Here is a 23,046-nt window from a genome sequence, read left to right as displayed (position 1 = left end):
TTAATTTTATGTAAATTTAAAATTTCTGAATCATTTTTTTTTGTGATTAAACCTTTATTGACTTAAGAAAATATTAAATAATCTTAACAAAATACAAAACAAATTAAAAAACAAAAAAATAACAAAATATTTTATTTTTTATTTTTAGTTATTTTATATTTCAAAATTCAATCAAAAATGGATGTTTATTATACTGTTTTATATAAAAAGATGACTTTGGCTAGCTTAACTTTCTTTAAGTTATTAATTTAGTTAATTTTTTTAAATTATTATATCATTAACGTATTACTGATTTTTAGATAGAAATAAATGAAATTAATAAATAATTAAATATTATTTTTAATTGAACGAAATTGGAAATAATAAATAACAAACAAAAAAATTAGATTAATAAAAGTTCATTTAATTACTGTTTGGTTTTACTTTATTTGTAATTCGATAAAATTAAGCTGGTTGCTCTTATTTGATTTATCTTAACATTGCTAACTTATTGTTTTTCTTAACGTATAATTTGATTTTTAAAATAGATAAAAATTGACAAAAATTAAATTTACTTAACATGATATATCAAAATTGAAGCTATAAATTGTATTTATTTTGAAAAAGGGAAAAAATATTCCAACTTTACATCGATTTCAATATTACCAAATTCTTTTAAAGTAAAATTTAAATTGTTTATAATCACAAGTAATAAAAAATAACTTGAAAAAATCAGCTTAAAATTATAATAAAATTATGTTAACCATTTATATAAATTTTAATTAAAAAATCTAATAATATATATTTTTTTTACTTATGTATTATTTTTTTATAATTACTGTTCGTGATTAATAAATAATTATATATTATTCTAAATAATAATTTATCTATTAAAAAGCAAATATAAAAATGAGTAATTCATTTAATAAAAGAGTTTTAATTCTTGAAATGCTGCTGATACTTGCTTTAATTAGGAAGTTATATGGGGTATCTGTTTCATTTAGCGAGTATTTGATTGCTATTATATTTAATTCAAATAATATTTATTACTTTAAAATAACAATTAAAAACTACTATTATATTAAAGCATTTAAACTCTTGATTTAACTTGTACTGTTTAAGGTAGCAACTGTGTAGCTTGCACTAGTGAAGGTTCTTGTACTCATTGCTAACTAGGATATTTCTTATATTCTGCCTCTGTTAGTTTTGATCCTTAAAATGGTGGCTTATAAAGCAGCAAAAATTATTGTGTTTAATGGTAATAATGATTTTTTTTTTCTTGATTAAAAAGCAATATAAAATTTATACTTTGGATGATATATAGCCCATACTATCAGATGCCTTTATAGAATTTTATTTAGTGTGGAGATTGTCTTGATAATCCTAATACCTGGTAATAAAATAATTACATTTAGAAATTAAAAATTTACAAAAAAATTATATTTTTAAAGGTAAAATAGTAGAACTTGTTCATATTCATATGGAATGAAAGATAATTCTAAAACATACTACAATATATATTCTAAATTACCTTCGCCAGTTAAAAAGCTTTTTTTCATTAAAAATGTTTAGAATTCATACTAAATTTAAGAATGCGTGGGATGTTAATAGTTTTGTGGAAATCAAACATCATTAAATGGATGTAATAAATCAACTATCCCTAGCTAAGAAATTCTTTAAACTGCATTCACATGCTAATAAGGTTATTACTTCTAGTAAAATCAGTGCAAGATATGTTCTGCTAATTTATCTTGTAGCAAGTAAAATATTATTCTTTACAAATTTATTTTATTCAAAAATTAAATAAAGATGCTAAAACTCTAGTAAATGCACCCAATGTGCTTCAGGCTATGCCTTAAACAAATTATCCTCTTGTGATTCATGTTAGTAAGCGATACCAAACTGCTCATCTTGTTTTTATGGAGATTCTAGTGGAAATGATTACTCAGATAATCCTTCTTAATATACTGTAAACCCTAATGTTGTTTTAAGTTTGAGATGCAAAGTTTGTACTGTTTATCAGCAATAAACGTAAATTTATTTAGTATAAATTAAAATTTTATGTCTAATTCAATTTTTGCTGGAAGTATTGAAAAATCAAAAATAATTTATTTATTTATTCATTTATTTAAATCCCAAAAAATTAATTTTTAAAAAGACTTGGTGGATAAACTATTACAATTCCAGATATTACACAAATGGCTATTCCTTCTCTTGATATGACTTAATGCTTATAATGCTCAGTTTTAATATCAAATTGTATAAAATGTGATTATGCTAAGAATTAGTCTTAGTATATTCATAGTGAGTAACCATAAGTAATTACATCATCCCAATAAGGTAATTATTCATTAAGATGCAGAAGGTGTATAGATGGATATTATGTTAACCCTTCATTTACTTGTTCTCCTTTTGACCCAATAGCACATGCTAATTGTATGGTACCAGTTTAAGGGGATTACACTAGCTCAAATCAATCTATTAAGTACCCAACTTTAAATGTATAAATATAAGGTAACTAAGTACTATTCATAGATTAATCTATATTACAGTAGCCTTACCCTGCAAGCTATGTTAAATATTGTGCTATTTGTGTACCTGGTTTCAAAGGAAGTACTTAAAAACCTTACGTATGTAGTGTTCCTGTTCCTCCTACTGATAATTGCTAAAATTATTCTAATTTAAATTGTATTGCATGCAAATAAGGATCATATCTTAATGCACAAAAATAGTGTGTAACGATTAATCCTTAATCACCACCAAGTAAATCACTTAAATAAAATCAATTAAGCTTAATCTCTTAATTTTTAAATAGCATAAAAATTTTCTAATATTAACAATTGTGGTTCTTTTTATTATGATGGTTCATAATATAACTGTTTAACTTGTTAACCTGGCAGTACAGGTTAATATCCAGACTATTAGTAAAGATCTTGCCAGAACTGTGATTAAAACTGTTTTTTATGCACTGAGTTTAATACAAGATTCTTTTTTGATGATGTCAAGATGCTACTCTTCCCTCAGATAAGTGAAGGTATGATTATTATTTTAAATCTAAGCTATTATTTACTTTTAAAAAAGATTAATAGTAATTTTACAAGTAAACATTTAAGCTATAACCTACTTTATGGTGTAAAACTTGTGGAGGGAGCGGAAAGATTAATCCATTGACTGGTAAATTAGTTAAACAGATATTAAAATTAAATAATTTTACTTTTTAGGTAAATGCAACTCTTGTTCTTAGACTTCTTGTTAAATATCACCTACTACATGCTTATTTGATTAGTTTGGAGCATTTTGTTTAAACAGTGCCTTAACTGCGTAAACAAATTACAGAGGGAATACTCGGAGTACTTCTTAATCCGCTGATAGAACAGGAACAGTTTATGTATAAAAAAGAATAATAAATTTAAATATTAAATAATTTTATATAAAAGTGTTCTGATTACTAAAATAGCTGCCTTTCAATCAGTGATACTGATAAAATAGCGAAAAACCCTTTCTTGTCTCAAAACAGTAACTACATTGGTACTGTATTATGGACAATGGCAAATTAATGCTAAAATGTAAATAATGTAGTATTTAATTCATAATTACAAAAATGTTTGATTTGTAACTCAGCAGGAGTAGCATGCAGAAAAAAGTAATCATCAATTTTATTATTATTTTTATTATTTTATTAAATCAATTCTTTATTAATAGAGTGGTAATTCAGACATTTTTTGATACTGTGGCTACTACTTCAACTATGAGTGATACTGTTTTATGGAGTTAATATTCATCCAATTTAGGATCACTTCCTAACAATATTGTTTTTAATAGTCAAGTTTATTTATTATCTTAAATAAATACTGAAGGAAACAGTAAAGTTATCAACTTAGGAAGTGTATTAAGTAGCATGTTTGATGGAGTATCATTGAATTATCTAAAGTATGCAGATGAAGGAGTAGATGAAATCTAGTTTTAGTTCATTATTGTTAGTACAATTTCTACAAACCCAAATTTATTGAATGCAGTAAGCTTAGGATTTTAATTAGCAATCACTTAAAATGCTTTTTAAATGATCCCTTCTTTGAATAAAGTAACCTTGACTCTTACGACTATGAAATAGGGTGTATATAGCTCAATTGGAGTTTATACTTTACCACTATATCTTTCAAGTATCATTTAAATTGATTCATTTTCTAATGTATCAATCAATAATATAAATTTATCTCCTACCTCTGATTTAAATCAATTTTAAAGTATAAATATCTTTGGAATTTCTTTAACAAATACATTATTACCAATAACTGTCTAATTTAATAATTGCTAAATTACTACTCAACAAACAATTTAGTAATAATAAACTAATTTTATTTCTTCAGGTATTAGCAGTTATTTTTTATTAACAACTCCTAATTTGTAGGAATTAGACTTAAATAATTTCACTCTAAATTAATTTTATTATCCAACTGGAATCAATTGGTACTTTCCAGGGAATTAAAATAATGCTATAAATTTTAATTTCTAAAATTCTAACTTTTTTGATTTATCTTTTAGTTATGTTAACATCTTTGCTGCTAATAATACAAACACCCAATTTAATTTTAACTAAGTTTATCTGAAATAGCTTAGCCTTACTTCAAGTAATTTTGTTTCTGAATCATCTAACTTAACTTCCTCAAATATTATGGTAAAATACTTATTAATGAAATTATCATTTAACTTTAGCTTTATTTAAATTAGTTAAATTTACAATAAATAACTTTTGAAAATATTAATTTAATCGATTCATTCCTAATTAATGTCTTAAACGCTATCAGATTTTAAGCTTAAATTTGGACTATTAAAACTCCTTTTTATATGACCTCTTCATAAGAGATTACAGCTGCATTTTAAACCAATTTGATTAATTTAAATAATTTTTAAGTAGTAACTGTTACTGATAACACTTAAAATCCTCCACAACCCTTTAAACTAGTACTGAATAAAGCATCGCTATTCAAGACCCCTCCCTATAGCTTGAATGTTTTGTATAACTAATAAATAAATCACATATACTCAAACATCGTTGTAGATGGAGTAATTATTTTTACTATCATTATTTATTTATTATTTATATTTTAATTTAATTTAATTTATTTAATTAGACATGGAAATATTTTTCTATTTTATAAAATAGGTATATTGCAATTTATCATAAAAGACAGATTAAATTTAAGTTTCGGACTGCATATTTAGTTTATCAGCTCCTTATAATAACTATGATTATCTTTTAAATGTTTAATTCTAAGATATTACCATATAAAACATTAAATCTTCTAACAATTTTAACACAGAGAGCCATAGCTATCTAGTATCTATAAAGTAAGTCAATTCTGTTTCAATAAGTAATTTAAAGTTATTTTCAAATTTTAATTTTGATGGAATAACAATTTATAATCCTTCTAATCTTGTTATTAATAACTTTGTTTGTGGAGAAGTTTCCAGTAATAATTTTTCTACTGCTTTAAGTTGGATAGATAATTTTTCTTTAAATAATATAATATCAACTTAAATTGTTTAGGGGTTTTGCATGAATCTCTCCTACTGCTAAGAAAGTATCGTGTTAAAAAAATTATATCTTTAAAATTACATCGGACTAGATTAATCTCCTTTTTACATAAATTGCCCATCTGAAATTAAATTAAATAGTTAAACTTATTCCCCTGTCAATATCCAAGATTTTACAATAACAAACTCAATAATTTTATTAACAGACCCTAATATCTAAGTCGCCCCAATTTAATTTATTAGCAACTTTTAATTTTAAATATAAATATCAAATATTTAAATTAATGGATCTTATCTTATTCCTCTTAACTCAATAATAACTATGACTTTTTCTTCTGCTTCAGGGATTTATTTAGATTCTGTTTCTTCTACTATTTTAGTTGATTATTCCACATTTCAGTCAACAATCAGCTATAAAACATAGAATTCAGTTTATATATAAAGCCAGAGTGTTACGATTTAAAATTCTCTATTCTAAAACTCAAATGTGGCTGATTCAAATTAATTTTCCTAATCTTCTGGTGGTGCTTTATATTTAAGTGCCTCTTCAATAAAGATTATAAATTGCAACTTCAAAACAATTTATGCTAATTAAGGTATTCTTTTTTGCAATTATTATTTATTATTATTTAAAAAGTGTAAAATTAACTATTTTAATTTAGGAGGAGCAATTTTCTTAAATGGTCTATAGTAAACGAATGCTATAATACAAAATTCTGTATTCTCGCATGTATATACTCCTTACTTATCTTAATCAGATGGTTAAGGAGGGGCCATTTATGCAGATGCAAGATCTTCACAATTCAACTTATTGATCGATACCTGCACTTTTGCAGGTGTATTTGCTAGAACTATGGGTGGAATTGTATACATGGAGTCAGGATCAAGAATTACTAGTTTGACTATACAGTCATCAACTTTATCAAATATATATGCACCATAAGGTTCATTACTATTTTGGTCAACCACTAACTCAGCTAGTAGCATAGTTTTAAATAATAATTAATTTATTTGGGATGATTAAGGATTAATTGACTAACAAATTGCAGGAATTTATACTAATTATCAATCAGTAAAAGATTCACTTTTAGAGTAAGCTTGGTAGTAGCATTCTTTTATATTTATGAAAAAAGGCACATTGACTATGAATTAAAACATTTTCTTTGGTATAAAGTATTAAAGTTTGATGATTTTATCATAAATCAATTAATTTAGTGATAATTCTTCACAAATAAATGGGTTTTTAATGGTAAGCTATCCGTTAATTTATTTTGATACACCATAAATTTCTGTCTAATTTACTTCAACAACTATAACAGGAATATAGGTATGTCCATAACAATTATGCAATCCTAATAAAAGCCATTTTATTTCATTATTTAAGAATACTGCTAACGCTTTAATATTAACAGAAAACTCAGTTGCTGCTATAACATATACAAATTTAGTTTTCACTAATAATATTTTATTAACTAACACAGGACTTTTGTCATTTATTCTACCTACAGGTACTTTAAAAATTATAGGAGGTATTTTTACAAATAATTATAGCACTTTTGGAGTTATTTATATTGAAAAATAAAGCTATGTATCTTCTAATACAAGAGTTCTTTCTGCAATTAGTAATCCTACTGTTCAAATAATAGGAGCTTCATTTAGTTTTAATAAAGGTGTAAATGGGACGGCGATAAATAGCCTTAATTCGGATTTGAAAATCTAATCTTGTACTTTTAGCAACAACTTAGCTTAGAATTTTGGAGGAGCAATTTACTTCTATGGGGATACCAATGATCAAAGTTCTTAGTTAATGTTTTATGGAGCTACTTTTACTAATAATATTGCAAGAATTGGAGGTAATATCTTAAAATAATTTTTTTTTTTAAATTTAAAAAAATTAATAATTAATTTTTTTGGTAAAATAAAAAGGTGCTTATTAAATGTAAGGAGTTCCAGCATATTTTGATCCAAGCTCAAATATTGTTAGTACTAATAATTAAGCCTTGATTTATGGAACAAATAATGCCGATTATCCTAGGTCAATCCAACTTATTTATAATGGTTGCATACTAAAATATAAAGATAGTACATAAACACCAGTTATAACAATTAAAAATTATGGGAGTGGTTAAAATCCAGGTAGTTTTGTAATATAACTGCTTGGAAGTGATGGCAAGATATTTTACGCAGAAAACACTTATTGTACAGTATCGTTAAATTATAATGGGTAATCGATACCAAACACAGCTTAGCTAATTGGTTCTACCAGAGTTTAGTTTAGCAATATTGTAAAAGGTTTTAATATTACTGGAATTAACTTTATTATATAACCACCGAATTCTCTAAATGTAAAAATATCCTGTGATGCAATAAAAAATCCATCTTAAAATGCTAATTCTAATTCATATGACACAACATATTTTTTCCCTCTTATCATAAGCATGAGAGACTGTAAAAAAATAATTATTTCTATATGAATTAATTTAAATTTAATGAATACATTAGGTGCAGTTGGAGAAGTATATCAATCATCTTCAGGTCAATGCTATGCATGTCCAGCAGGCAAATATTCTCTAGTATAAGGAGCTGATAGTTGCTTAGCTTGCCCAAAAATAGGAGTAGATAAATGTGAAGGCTACAATAATATGGTGATATCTGCAGGTTATTGGAGGAAAAATACAAGCAGCGATATTATTATTTAGTGTAACAATTTGGAAAGTAATTGCTTGGGTGGAAGTACAAGCAAGATGTGTTATGAAGGGCATATCGGTATATTATTATTATTCTTTTAGTTAAAAATGTATGAACTGAAATAATTTAATCTGCAAAATATATTGTGTAGGTTGAGAATAAATATATTTTTTTTTAAATAATATTAAAAGGAGCACTTTGCGAAGAATGTGATATTGATGGTAAAGTGTGGGGTGAAAGATACTCACATTCATCGGATTTTACTTGTGGAAAATGCTCTCAAATATCTGATAATGTAATAAAAATTGTAGCTATATCTCTTTGGACAATAATAAGTATCTATCTTTCTGCTTCGTCATCTATATAATTAGTATAACACAATACCATGAGAAATATTTTTATTTTGCTAGGAACTATTTCAGCTGGGAAATCAACAGAAAAATCAAACTTAACGAGTGTATTGATCAAAATTTTGACAAGTTACTTTTAGGTAAAATTTAATACTTTAAAAAATTAATAGCTAAAAAAAATAATTTATAGATTATATCAGTTCTATTTACGTTTAAGCTTAATACACCTGCAACTTTATCAAATATTACTAACACGGTTGGTAATCCTTCAAAGTAAATGGGAATGTCAATTAATTGCTTTTTAGTTGATTTTTCAGGAAATATTCCCATAACATACTTTTCTTTATTGTGGATGCTTGTAAACCCTTTGCTTTACTTAGGACTTGCTTTGGTCTTTTTCTTATTTTATTCATTTTATTTGATAATAATAAAAAAATTATAAGAAGTAAAAAAAAATTTAAGTTACATTTGGTGTACTTTTATCTTTTTGTTTATTACTTTCTAGCCATCTATCGTGTCTGCTTATATAGCTACTTCTTCTTGTAGAACTATTGGAGATACAGAGTATGTAAAAGCAAATGTAAGTCTTGAATACTATACCCCTGAACATATTAACTATTTGATAAAGCTTATTCTTCCTATTTTACTTATTTGGGTTTTTGTAATTCCTATGCTTTTTTTTACAAAGCTTTATGTCAATCGCGATTAGGTAAAAATGATTTAATGATTAAAAGTAATTTTAAATTATTCTATCAAATAGATTTACTATAAATCAAGTTTAAAGTACGCATTTGGATATCTTTATCAGGAGTATTAACCAAAAGCCTATTTGTGGGAATTTGTTAAAATGTTTGAGAAAGTGATGATTATTATTTTTGTGAATATATATGAAAGTGATGTTAAGGTAAAAGGAGTTTTATCGTTTATGTGCATAATTATTTATCTAATTTTGAGTTACACCTTTAAACCATACCATGATATCTAATTGAATCGTTTGGATTAATTAGCTAATGAGATTTGTGCTTTGAGCATAATTATTGGTGTTTTCATAAACAACAATAATTTTGGTTATTTAGTTTACTTGGGATATTTCTTCTTAGGGTTTTTTAATATTTATTTCTTACTTATAATTTTGAGAAACTTATTTAAAGGATTTGCATCTATTATAGATAAATTATTCTATAATAATTTTGATAAGATAGTTAAAAAGTTATCCTGTTTTCCTAAAATTTAACATTTTTTGCAAGGAAAGGTAAATAATTAATTAATTATTTAAGTTTTATAAATTAAATTTTTTTCTAGATAAAGAAATATGTAAGCACTTAAAGAGTTCAATAATTATGGCGAGTCATAAATAAGAGATATAAATTATGGGTTTAAGCGAGAAAGAAAAATTCTTAAGCTAAATTTCTTGATATTTAAAATACTCCAGATAATAAAAAAATAGCAAAATAGATTTCTGATGAATAGTCGTAATTTTTAAATTTAATAAATTACATATTTTAAATTATTTTTATTTAGGTATAATTCAATATTTTCTGTTGAAAGATTTAAGTAAAAATACGATTCTCCAACACCTTTACTGACAAGTATAACCAGTAAAGATTTCAATTTTATTTAAAAACTATTTATCTTGAGATATAACCTATTACTAACACAAAATTAATGATATTTTTAATATAAATAAATTTATTTTTTAAGATTTAAAAGGTAATATAAAGGTCTAACCTCTTCAGATAATGATATCTTAGAATAAATAAGGTAAAATGAGCAAATAAAATAGTTTTTTAGATATTCAAGATGACTTTAATCTAGAAAACGAATTAGATAAGAATTAAAGTATTAAATCAGATTAGAAAAATCAACAAAATAATTTAATTATAGAAAATGTTCCAAATTAATAATAAATAGAATGAGTTGAAGACATTATAATAAGTTTATTATAAAATAGCTTTATTATTCTTATCAGTTATTTTTTTAGATTTTTACATTTAATAGTTATTTTTATTTTTTTTGTGTGAAAACTTATTTATTGAATATTTTGTATGCCTTTTTTTGTTAATTAACTCTATTTAATTATAAGTTTTTAATATATTATCTAAAATTAGGAATCAATTTTCATCTCTTTTTAACTTCAGTTTATTTAAATTCCCATCTTCAAATATATAACATATATACTCCATTTGATTTTTTTTTCAGCTTATAAGTTTTTCTTTTTATTATCAATCCTAATAAATTAAGATCGCCTACCCTACCCTACCCATATTTTATTTTAAATAAATAAAAGTAATACATTAAAATTTATTATTTATTTTTTGACAACCTTAATGTAAAAAACAATTCATTTTTTACCTGATTTATTAAATATAATATAACTAACTTCTTTAATTTAATATAATTTTTTTCATTCAATAATATAAAAGGATTACAACTAATAACTTTCTTGAATGTTTTTTAGTGAAGTACATTAAATAAGACTCTAGGTATTAATAATATATTAACAGATTACTTAAATTATGAGTTAAATTTTAAAAAAATAAATAAAAAAACAAAAATATATAAAATTAAATTTTGTTTTCCTCAAAGGCTTAAATGCTGTTTTTACTAGAAAATTTATATTTTAAATTAAAAAGAAAAATAAGTCAGCTAGCTCTTTATAAAATTTTAATTTATTTTACAGTTATTTATCACTTTTAATTTCTGTTTGGATTATTTTTAAATACGTTGGAAAAAGTTTAAAATCAATTTCATAATAAAGAAGTAAACTTACTTAGAATTTATGTTTTTGTTAGGAAATATTTCCAAATTAATATTAAATATTTTTATAACCAACTTATATATGTTTTTCTTAATTTATCTATTTTAAGTATTAAAATTTAATAGCTTAGACTCTTGATTAATAAAAATTCAATGAATGCTAATAAATATTTATTTATAATAAATTTTAAATAAAATTTGATAATAAAGATGGGAGAAATCAATAAATATGCAATAAGAATTCATTTTTAAAATATGTTCTTCAAAATGAAGTCTTACATAAAAACTACGAAAAAACAAACTATTTACCTAACTCATTAATTTAATCAGTTTTTAAGAAGTTGTTAATCAAAAAAGCAAATAAAAATTTACTAAACGACAAACGTCAAATTTTCTTTTAAAAAGTTGCTTTTTTATTGATAAGTTACTAGCTTTATTTTATAGAAAACCAATAAACTAATTTAATTAAACGAATTACTTGTTGATAAATAGCTGCTCTTCTCTTAAAAAATAAATACAAAAAGAAAACAAAAATCAGTAAAATCAAAAAAAATAAGAATAAAAGCAATCAATAAGATTAGATTTAAAAATTAACAATCTATAACTCATAATTTAACTCATCTTTATCAATCCATATTTTAATATTTAGAATTAATTTTAAAAATTCTTAGCCTTAATTTGCTTATTTTGAAAATATGAAAAATATTTTCAGAGGTATTTCCATTCTACTGCTTTTTTTTAAGCTTACAATAGGAGATTTTACTGCCAGCTAGTAGTTTATTTAATACTTTATATAATCGTTAACAGTTAGTCTATCGTTTAATAAATATTCTTATTTAATTTAAATAGGTTATCACAAATAACAGAAACAGCTTTTAATTGTAACATCCAATACTGTACAGAGTGTCCAAATAACCCTGGAGGAACAGCTTCATGCACAAGATGTTAACTTGGTTATTTTTTATATCAAATACCATAAACTTTTGATCCAGATTAAGGATATACATCAATTTAATACATTTGCGTACAATGGTAAAATAGAAATAACTTACTAATAATAAAAATAAAAGAATATTTTATATAAAATAAAAGCCCAAATTACTCTTAAGCTACACTTTCTTACATTCCTTGTGGTGATTGTGTAGATAATCCTTCATTGTGGTAAGACATTAGATTGATATTTTGTATTTAAAGTTATTTCTACTTAATAAAATTAATCAAAAATATATATATAGCTACATTCAAAATTTTCTTTTATTTTAAAGGGCTTAAAGTAGATAATGCACATACTAATATACAATAAATGCCAATACGGCAGCTTAAAGAGATATGAGTTCTGAAGTTATTATGAGAGTTTCTTTAGATACAATTTAACTTTTTCTTGTTTCTGTCTAATAATAAGGTTCTTCTTATACATCCACTGTTTAAGAATGCTTAGGTTGCCTTTCTTTTTGCGGAAATAACATTCTTTAGTAAGGTTGCAATCAGTATATATCTCCCTCAACGAATGATTCAATCCAAGCTGCAGTGATTTGTAGATAGGGTTATTTTTGGGATAAAAATAGCTGTAACAATAAATGCAGTGCTGATCTAACATGCTAAAAGTAATCATCTAAATTAATTTTAAATTTTTATAATGCAAATAAAAATATTACCTTTACCATAATAACAATTTTTATAATTTTTTAAAGGTCATTTTAAATTTACTTTATTCAAATTAACACAAATTTTTCAAAACTAAATCAATATTTCAGCTAATACTGCGAATTACAAAAAAACAAATTATCTATTATTTATTGATTAAGATTTCCCTTTATATTAAGAAATTTATTTAAAATTTTTAATACGATTAAAATTTCACCTAAAAAATTTAAATTACATTATCTAATTAAATTATAGATGTAAAAAAGTTAACAATTCACCAATTTGTATGGTTTGTATGGATGGATACGCACTTAATTAAAATGGAATTTGTATCTAATGTTCAACAGTTATACCTGATTGTTAGTAGTGTTACTATGGAGATGATTCAGGTAGAAACTATTCTCAAGATCCTTAAAATTTTGTAGGATAGCCTTTACCTGCTAATACATACCTTCGATGTTCAAAATGTGCAAAAACCCAAAGCAATCAGTATTTATTAGTATTATTGTTGATAAATTAAAAAAATTAATAAATTATTCAAAAGAGCCGGAGGTTCCACTATTAAAACTATATAAATAAATGTTTAAATGATACCATCTCTCGATTTAAAGTCATGCCTAAGCTGCTCTAACAATTGCTTAAGGTGCGATTTTAGCACAACACAAAATGGATAAGAAATTCACTCTTTAAATCCTAGAATTATTCCTACAAATCAACAAAGTTCTTATTAATAGAGGTGTAGAGTATGTGCAAGTGGTTATGTTTTAAATCCTCATGGAACTTGTGAAGTTTGTAACATTTAAAATTGTTAGAAATGCGTATATGGAACAAATGGAAGTTCTGAAACATATTATACACTTAATGTAAATAATTTCAGTGTGCAAGACTCTCAAATCCTTCCTTAAAATAGCTACAACGGAAATACTGTTTTTTGCGCTGTTTGCAATAAGGGATATAACAGAAAAAGTGATGGGACATGTAAATTTTATAGCTTTTAGTTTATTTTTGTAATGAAAATTTCATGTTAATTTTTAATTAATAGGTGATTAAAATATTCCTAGTTAATGTATATCATCAGTCAAAGGATAGTGCTTAATTTGTAATGATGGTTATGTCTCAAATAATGGTAATTGTAACACCTACAATGGTTCAACTTGTAAGTTTCTATTATTAATATCTATTTTTGTTTCTAACTATTTCTTAATAAATGATAGTCTCAAACTGTGGGTAATATTACACTGCCACAAGTGGGTAATAGACTGTTACTTATTGCTTAAGTTGCGATTAATATGGAGGGCCTAGTACATCTTCTTAAGGATATCCAAACTACAACACAAATTCATGTTCAAATTGTGATAGTACTGGAGTTTGTTCTTAGTGTACTTAATGGAATTGGAGATTCAACTTGATTGATTATTTATAATTTTAGCGTCCATATCTTACAAGCAGTATAAATAATTTTCCAAACTACTTATTATAATTATTATTACTTCCAAAAAGATTAATTTAGTTCTTACGAATAAACACTTCAACTCTAAGATACTCTATGGTGTTTAAATTGTAATTCACCTAATTTATAAGATCCATGGACTGGTAAAAATTCAAATTTTAGCTTTTTGTAATTCAAATTATTTAAATAAATAAAAAAAGGATAATGCTATGGTTGTTTATCAACTTGTGATGGTTGTACTCCAAAATTTGGTTTACCAAACTGTTATAAGTGTAATTTAAGCAATTTATAAATTACAAGTGGATTATCAGTGAAAAGATCATAGACTTTGTCTAAAATAGGTTGCACTTTGGTAAAATAGATTTAAATATTAATTAATATTTTTATTATTTATACAAATTATTAATATTTAGTGTTCAGATTATGAATAAAATTGCATTGAAATAAAAGGTCCTGAATAATAGGTAAAAAACCCTTACTACGCAAATTCAGCTTAGTTTGGAAATATAGTTAGATGGACAAAAGCAAATTAATGTAGAACCATTAGTAGTGATGTAGGATCCACTGTGACTTACTATGCAAATAGATATATGTTTTTCAATTCTTATAATCAAAAATGTTAAGTTTGCTAAACAAGTGCAGGATGCAAGAAATAGTAAAATTTGATTATTGTATTTATTTTTAAATTATCCCCAAAATTAAAAATTTTAGAATTTATAATTTCTGCAAATTTAAAAAATCACTCTTTTTAACACAAAAAACATTAGTTATCTTTAAAAGAGGAACTATAGTAGTATTTTTTTTCCCCTAAATCAAAATCTTAGGATTAATTAGAATTAGAATTAATTTCACAATTTAAATTCCTTTTATATTTAATTTATTTAGCACATTTCAAGTTTATGATTTTAAAAAAATTATTTTTAAAAAAATAGAGTTATTATTCCTTATTATTTTGATACTACTATTAACTTAAATTAAGATATATCTTCGTATAACCCTCAAACTAAATTTACAGGATATAATGCTTATTCTCTACCTTATCTGTCTTCTCAAGAGATGGCCCATTAACAGTTAAATCTAAGAGAAGCTTTACAATTTAGTCAAAATTATGTAAAGTTTGCTGAAGAGGGAGTCGAATAAATAGTGTTCTAAATTATATTTGTAGGTTCCAGTGTTGATGCCACTTATTTATCTAGTGCAGTTTTGGATTTTAATTTATAACTTATATCTGAAGCATTTTCGATGATTCCGACTCTAGTCGATCTGAAAGCGAGTGTTAACACAATGATATCAGGTGATTTTAGCTCAGTGGGAAATAAAAAAATGAAAATTTACATTAAAGATTCACTTATATTCACTGCTTTCTCTACAGTAGAATTCAACAATGTTGAGTTCTATCCAATTTAAAATAATGATAGTAACGCTTTAAAAAATCCATTCTTTATATAGCTGACAAACGTGTTGAAAACTTCTTCTGTTACTTTTAATAATTGTGTAATTGGAAACACAAATCCAATAAACGTCTAATTAGGAGACTATACAGACAAAGGTACAAGTTAATACTTTAGTTTAATTGCTCCTAACTTGGTTTCACTCAATTTAAACAATTTTGTACTCAAACAGATTTATTATCCTCCAAAAATAAACTTTTATGATCCCGGAACAGCAAATTTAGCAACTACTTTCACTTTAAATACTGTCTAATTCACAGGATTATCTCTCCAGTATATTTCAATGTTTAGCATGAATAACACCAACTCTCAAATATCTTTCACCTCAGTTTAAGTATCAGGTTCTACTTTTGACAACGCATACTTTATTTATGAATTACAAGGATTAGGAGAATCTTTCTTAAGAGTAAATTCAAATATTTATTTATAAATTCTCAGTTGAAAAAATTAATTTTATTAACTTTGAATAAAATAGTTTGATCTAAGTCAGATAACATTTTCTAACTTGAATATGGTAGATTCATTTTTAATATATGTAATGAATGCAGTTAGATTTAAAGCCTCTTAGTGGGTTTTTTAAGCACCGTTTACAGCAATTTCAAGTACAAAAATAACATCCTTAATTTGTACTAACCTTATCTCAATTTCAGGAGTAACTGTTACTTCCTCTCAATAAAGTCGTTTCTTCCTGAATTAAGTTACTATGTTTTCTACACCTTCATATTCTCTACTAGTTTAGAATTAATTGTAAATTAATCATAGATACTCATCTGTTTCAATCGATTCAGTAAGTTTAATTATTTATTTAAATTAAATTTAATTGATTCTAATTTAAAAGGCTAAATGCAACTTATCAGCAAGCACTAATTCTCTAGGTGTCTATTCTTGTTTTTTTGATTTAAATACTCCTTACAACCCTAACAGTTTCATGTTAAATGTAATGCTGAGTCAAGTGACTATTTAAAATACATATACAGATTCAAACTAGCTTTAATTACTATGGAAGCTTATAAATATTAATACCGTTAATAGCTTATAATTTTTAGCAATTAATATTTTAAGGAATTAGAAATTTTAAGGCATTCACATTTACAATCCTGTTACTTTGACTATTACTAATTTCATATGTGGAGATCCTGATAATACTGTTTACAGTCAAAATATTCCATTCTAGGGTTAACTAAGCTAGTTAGACTAATCAAAATTGCATGGATATTGCTTAAATGCAGTCTTTTGTTAAAGCTCTTTTAGTGCTGATACAATTGTATTAAAAAATTACTCAGGTCTAGACCAATCTCCTTTTTAGATAATTTGCACATAAGATATCTTAAACGAGTCGAATATAGCTACACAAATACCTATCACTATAAATAATTTTTCTATTTCTAACTCTGTTATTTTCCAAGACTTATCATATTTATAGGTTTCACCTTTTTAAATAGTAAACAAGTATTCTGTTTTTAACATCTAAATAAGTAATGTTGCAGTTAGCATTTCCTAACTTTCACCTCTAAATTAACTGGGTTTAACTACTTACTCTTCAAGCACTGTCCTATTAGTTGATTCTATTGAATCATATCTCACTGTAACTAATTCAAAGATATAAGATACCACGTGCTTATTTTCATAGAATGCTTTTGCTGTAACCGTGAATTTTTTAACAATCTAAAATACTTTATTTAGAAATGGAAACAAACAATAGCAAGGAAATTTAGTTTCAACCTCAGGAGGTTTCGTATATGCAAGAGCTGCCACAATGAATTTTATAGATGTAAATTTCCAGACTAGTGTAGCAAACTTTGGTATTAATTTTGATATTTTATTTTAAATATTAAGAAAGAATTTTAAGATTAGAGTCTTTTTTTAGTTTAAATTTTCATTTCACACATTATAAATTGAGTTTAATAATTAATATTAACATTTTTTTATTTTTATTTGAATTAACATCTTTTATTTTGAATAAATAAAATTAGGAGGAGCATTATATTTGATAACAATACCTCCTGGCGTAATAAATATTAATGGAAATACACATTTTTATTAAACAATAACAACTACTAACTCTATAACTGATGGTTCTGGAGGAGCAATTTATATAGATTGCACGTAATCTCCACTAACTTTAGTAATTGATGGGGCTACTTTTTAAGATGTTTATGCAAGAACAATTGGAGGACTTCTATATCTTAATTCTGGACCTTTATCAGCAGATGTAACTATAAAGAATAGCTTAATTTCAAATGTTTATGCTCCTCAGGGATCTATTATTTATAGTTAACAAATAAATAGCAATTCTAAAGTTACTTTTACAAATAATGTAATATAATGGGATGATTAGAGCTAAATTTATAATTATTTAACCAGCACTCTTGTTCCTTCAAATTCTGTTCCAGATCCACTTTTGTTCTCTGCACTTAGTCAGCATTCACAAATATGGATTTCTAAGGGAAATTTAATCACTACAAATAATATCTTCTCTGGATTAAGGTATTAGTAACTATTTTATCTTTACCAACTCACCTCTTGGTAAGAAACTGGTAGTATAATATAAGGATATTATATGTCTACATATCCGTTAATTTATACTTACAAATGCACTGCTATATCTTTTACAAATACAATGATCACAAACGTTTCTCCATATTCACATAGCACAGGTATTGAGTTCTTTACTTATATTGATAATACTTAGAATTCTGTTGTACTTCACAACTAAGATATAGATATTACATACACAGGAGTTACATTTTAATCAAATAGATAGTATACCAAATATGGTTTTGCATAATTCTAATAATGGAGTGGTTTCTTAAAAATTGCTTAAAGCACTTTCAATTATAATACTGGATAAAATGGTGTCTTATTCCTATCTTAAAGTAGCACAACTTTGACCTCAAGTAGACTTTTGTAAAATGAAGGTTAAGAAAACTAAATTTCATGCTCTAATAGTACAATAGCAGAAGATACTGAAGCTGAGTTTATGTAGAGAATTTTATCATCTAATGCATATACAGCTCTTATTTAGAATTCTATTTTCAATGGAAATTATGCAGTTTAAGGTGCTGCATTAAGTTCTTATTATACTACTATATAAATTAGTGGTTCTACATTTTAGAATAACTATGCCACTAGTGTTGGAGGAGCAATCTACTCTTACTAATTATCAACTTCAACAAATACTATAACTTTTACTGGGAATACATTTACAAACAATCAAGCAGGATAAGGAGGTAAAAATATTTAATTAAAAATGACTGTGATACAAAATTTTTTATTAATTTAATAGTTTCTCTAATAGTTTAATGAATTTTTTATTTCACTATTTTATTAAATTTTATAAATTTCTTATTTAATAGGAGCTTATCTAATCGAAGGAATAAGTCCCACCTTAAGTTCCATTACTCCTAACACTTTTACATCAAATACTGCTACATTTTATGGAAATGATAAAGTATAATCTCCAGTGTCTATGAGGTTAATATATAATGGAAAAGCATATAATTATGCATAAGGTTCTACTAATATTCCAACTATAAAAAATTATGGCAGTGGTCAAACTCCAGGGGGAATGGTAATCTAGCTAATTGGCTCTGACGGTACTGTTTTAAGATAATAAACTAGTACAGTTACAGTTGCTTTAAATTTTGCTTCAGGAGATTATATAGATAGCACAGTTTAGCTGGTAGGTACAAAAGTATTTAGTTATAATGAAGGTATAGCGGGATATAATATCACTAGCTTAATATTTATTGCTAAGCCTCCTAATTAAATAAAAGTTAAATTTTCTTCTCCAGCTGTAATAATACCAATTTTAGACAGTACTGGAACTATTACTGGATACGATACGAGCTATGTTTTCCCTCTGGTTATCAATATGAGAAGCTGTAAATTAAAAATTAATTATTAAAAGTTTGTTATATTTTATTATTTATAAAGGTACTTATGGAGAAATTTATCAAGCTACTACAGGGTAATGTTATGCATGCCCTAGCACAAAATATTCACTAGTTTTAGGAGCTGAACAGTGTTTATCTTGTCCTAAAATAGGAGTAGATAGTTGTCCAGGATATAATATAATGAAGATATCAGCTGGTTATTGGAGAAAAAATACATCTTCCGATCTTATAGAACCTTGCTCAAATGCTGCCTCTAATTGTGTTGGAGGTTAAGAAGACTAACTTTGTTATACTGGTCATATTGGTAACATACTAACTAAAAAAAAGCAAACAAAATTAAATATTTTAAAACAAAATTTATAGGTGCTCTGTGTGAAGAATGTGATCTTTATGGAAAGTATTGGGGAGAAGCATATGCTTTAAGTGGAAGCTTTTCTTGTGGTAAGTGCTCACAGGTATCTGGAAATGTGTAAAAAGTAGTTTTAATTATGATCTGGACTCTAATATCAACTCTTTTATCTGTTAAATCAACTATCTAATAAGTCTAATAATATATTTAAACCTAAATATTAATTGTTTCAGGTTTTATTCTGGGTGGAAAATCTAGTCACTCTAAAAACCAAGCTGGTGTTTTAATTAAAATTTTAACAAGTTATTTTTAGGTAAAATTTAAATTTTAAAATAAATACAAAAAAATATTTTTAATGTAATTCTTAGGTCATTTCTGTTATATTCACGTTTAATCTCACAACACCAAGTTTCTTTTCTACTGTAAGTACAACAGTTGGTAATCCATCACAGTAAATGAGTGTTTCCATGGATTGCTTTTTCTTACAGATGTCTAATATGCCTGTGCTTTATTTCAGATTAGTTTGGCAACTGATTAATCCTATGATATTTGTTGTAGTTTCGGTATTAATTTACATAGTTGGTGTTATTTTGAAGAAAGTGAGAAAAAACTCAGGATATATCTGGTGTACTTTCATTTTCCTTTTTATTACATTATAACCTTCTGTCATACTTTCGTTTATCTCTACTGCTTCTTGTAGAACTATTGCTAAAGTAGAATACATTAAGGCAAATGTAGCATATGAATGTTATACAAATGAACATATTTATTATTTAGTTACTCTAGTTATTCCTTGGTTACTAATTTGGGCAATAGTGATACCATTAATCTTTTTCTAAAAACTGTATTCTAGCAGAGATAAAGTATGCATTCATTTTTATAATTTAAATTTAAATTTATTCAAACATTTTTAAAGATATATAGCAATATATGGATAAGATATAGATATGGTTATCTATATATGGAATATCACCCTAGAGCTTATTTTTGGGAATTTGTAAAGATGTTTGAAAAAATCACTCTCACTATTATTGTTAATGTTTACGGTGATGATACAAAAGTAAAAGGTGTACTCTGTTTTTTAACAGTAGTTGTTTACTTGATATTCTCTTACATTTTTAAGCCTTACATAGAAAATGAATAAAATCGTTTGGATTAAAGAGGTAATGAGGCAGCTGCTATTAGCATGATAATGGGTGTATTCATATACTAAAATTCTTATGATTACTTAATTGTAATAGGCTATATTGTCCTTGGATTTGTTAATATATTGTTTGTTTTAGATATTATAAGAGGTCTACTTAGAGGATACACTAAAAAAGTTGATGATATAATCAATCAGTAATTTGAAAAGATAACAAAAATACTTTCTAAATATCCTTTGCTTGCAAAATTTATAGCAAAGAAGGTAAAATTAAAATATTATATTGAAATTTTATTCACTTAAAAATAAACTTTAGCATCAAGCTTATGTGCCAATTGAAAGAGTAACTTATTTATGGAGAAGGACCAGCATGTTTGTACACAAGTGGTTTAAGTTAAGAAAAGAAGATCCTGATTTGAAATTGGTAAATGTTCGTCTAGATGAATAGTTAAAACCAATAAGACCAATAGAAAATGAAGAAGAAAAGCCAATAAACTAATAGTCAAGTGATGAGAAAATAAAATTGTAATTTTTTATCTAAATTTCATCATATCATCACGTTTTTTAAATAAACAGCAAAAATTTAGGAGATAACTAATTTGAAGGAAAAGCAACCAAAAGTAAAATAATATTATTCAATAAAATAATAATAATTTCAATTAATTCTAGTATAAGAAACGACAACATACCAATCAAGTGAAATATCTCGCTCACCTCAATTAAGTATTAAAATTGTGTTTAAGTATATTTTCTAATTAATTTTTATTATATAGATGCAGGATATCCTGTATTAAATCCAAATATAGTAAAGATCAAATAGCAATAAACTCAAAATTCTCCATAATTGATTGGTAATTTTGATAGTATATAAGAAGAAATTATAAATTTAGATAACTAAGAAGCTTCAACCTAATAAGATAAATTTCCTTTAAATAAAAACGCTGCTGAATTTACACCTAGCAGAAAGAGGAATGATGATTCTCCTTTTGGAAGAAATTCAGTAGGATCTTTTAAAGATAATCTTAACCTAAATAGAAGAAAATAAAAGGTTATGGTAGAGTTGGGTGATAATAAAGACTCTGAATAAAAAGATGACTTCGATTTATGAAAATCATATATTTGCAAGCAAGCAAAAAAGCATACATGCAAACTTCTATAAATATAATAATATTTAATCAAACATATTTTGCTAAGTAAACTATTGTATAGATTTTTTTTATGATTTTAAATTATTTGTTTATGTTTTTTTTACTTTGTATTAAATATTTTTAATAAAGGTAAATTAAAATATTTTTGCTTCAAATGTAAGAAATTATTTTATAGATAGAATTTTTAAAAAATAAAATATTTAATTATTAATGGTTGTTTACAGTCAATTCTTTGGTATATTCGAGATAAATCAGAGATAGATAACTCAGAATTAATTGAGATAAAAGATTTATTTTTTTAATAACAATAATTATATGCTCAAATCTTTAATTTGAAATTTTGTTGTAAATATTTAAAAAAAATATTTTATGAAATAGAAAAAAAAAATCTTTTACAAATAAAAAAAAAATATCATATTACTTTTGGCTTTTAAAAATTTAGAAGATTTTTGGAGTATAACATAATTAATAATTTTTTGAAATAAAGATTGTGTTGTTTTTTTTTCTATCTTTTTGTTAAGTAAAACTTAATTTAAATCGCGACGATATCTCATCATCATCATTTATCTTTTGAATATTAAAATAAAATTAAATAAAAGTTTTTAACTGATAATTAATATCCACCACCCATGATTTAAATATATCTAAACGAATA

The 23,046-nt window shown here is 24.9% G+C and overlaps 2 protein-coding genes across 2 annotated transcripts; both read left to right on the top strand. All coding sequences in view use genetic code 6, as the record gives it.

The window, feature by feature from the left end:
* Nucleotides 1-888: 888 nt before the first annotated feature.
* TTHERM_00616620 (transmembrane protein, putative) lies at nt 889-10,468 on the top strand (the record flags this gene model as incomplete). The annotated part of the gene is made up of 22 exons (XM_001024732.2): nt 889-986; nt 1,067-1,237; nt 1,304-1,372; nt 1,431-1,739; nt 1,789-2,010; nt 2,138-2,742; nt 2,795-3,013; nt 3,061-3,153; nt 3,201-3,367; nt 3,417-3,622; nt 3,682-4,654; nt 4,708-5,043; nt 5,144-6,110; nt 6,177-7,367; nt 7,441-7,962; nt 8,017-8,280; nt 8,394-8,692; nt 8,743-9,261; nt 9,313-9,804; nt 9,855-10,024; nt 10,074-10,150; nt 10,254-10,468. 22 exons carry the CDS (start codon nt 889-891, stop codon nt 10,466-10,468), a joined length of 8,184 nt encoding a protein of 2,727 aa, XP_001024732.2.
* Nucleotides 10,469-12,004: 1,536 nt separating this feature from the next.
* Nucleotides 12,005-22,351, top strand: TTHERM_00616610 (transmembrane protein, putative; the record flags this gene model as incomplete). Its single annotated transcript, XM_001024731.2, has 24 exons — nt 12,005-12,081; nt 12,159-12,341; nt 12,402-12,470; nt 12,575-12,913; nt 13,209-13,442; nt 13,498-13,931; nt 13,996-14,109; nt 14,168-14,401; nt 14,454-14,546; nt 14,604-14,755; nt 14,817-15,058; nt 15,336-16,260; nt 16,330-16,641; nt 16,693-17,656; nt 17,828-19,084; nt 19,211-19,738; nt 19,791-20,054; nt 20,114-20,412; nt 20,468-20,962; nt 21,016-21,507; nt 21,560-21,768; nt 21,820-21,863; nt 21,913-21,966; nt 22,017-22,351. The coding sequence occupies 24 exons, from the start codon at nt 12,005-12,007 to the stop codon at nt 22,349-22,351; spliced, it is 8,349 nt and encodes a 2,782-aa protein (XP_001024731.2).
* Nucleotides 22,352-23,046: the final 695 nt, after the last annotated feature.

Source organism: Tetrahymena thermophila (assembly GCF_000189635.1).
Source record: "Tetrahymena thermophila SB210 genomic scaffold scf_8254378, whole genome shotgun sequence".
NCBI lineage: Eukaryota > Ciliophora > Oligohymenophorea > Hymenostomatida > Tetrahymenidae > Tetrahymena > Tetrahymena thermophila.
Note: the sequence above shows the minus strand (reverse complement) of the source record. Positions and strands in the feature narration are given on the sequence as shown.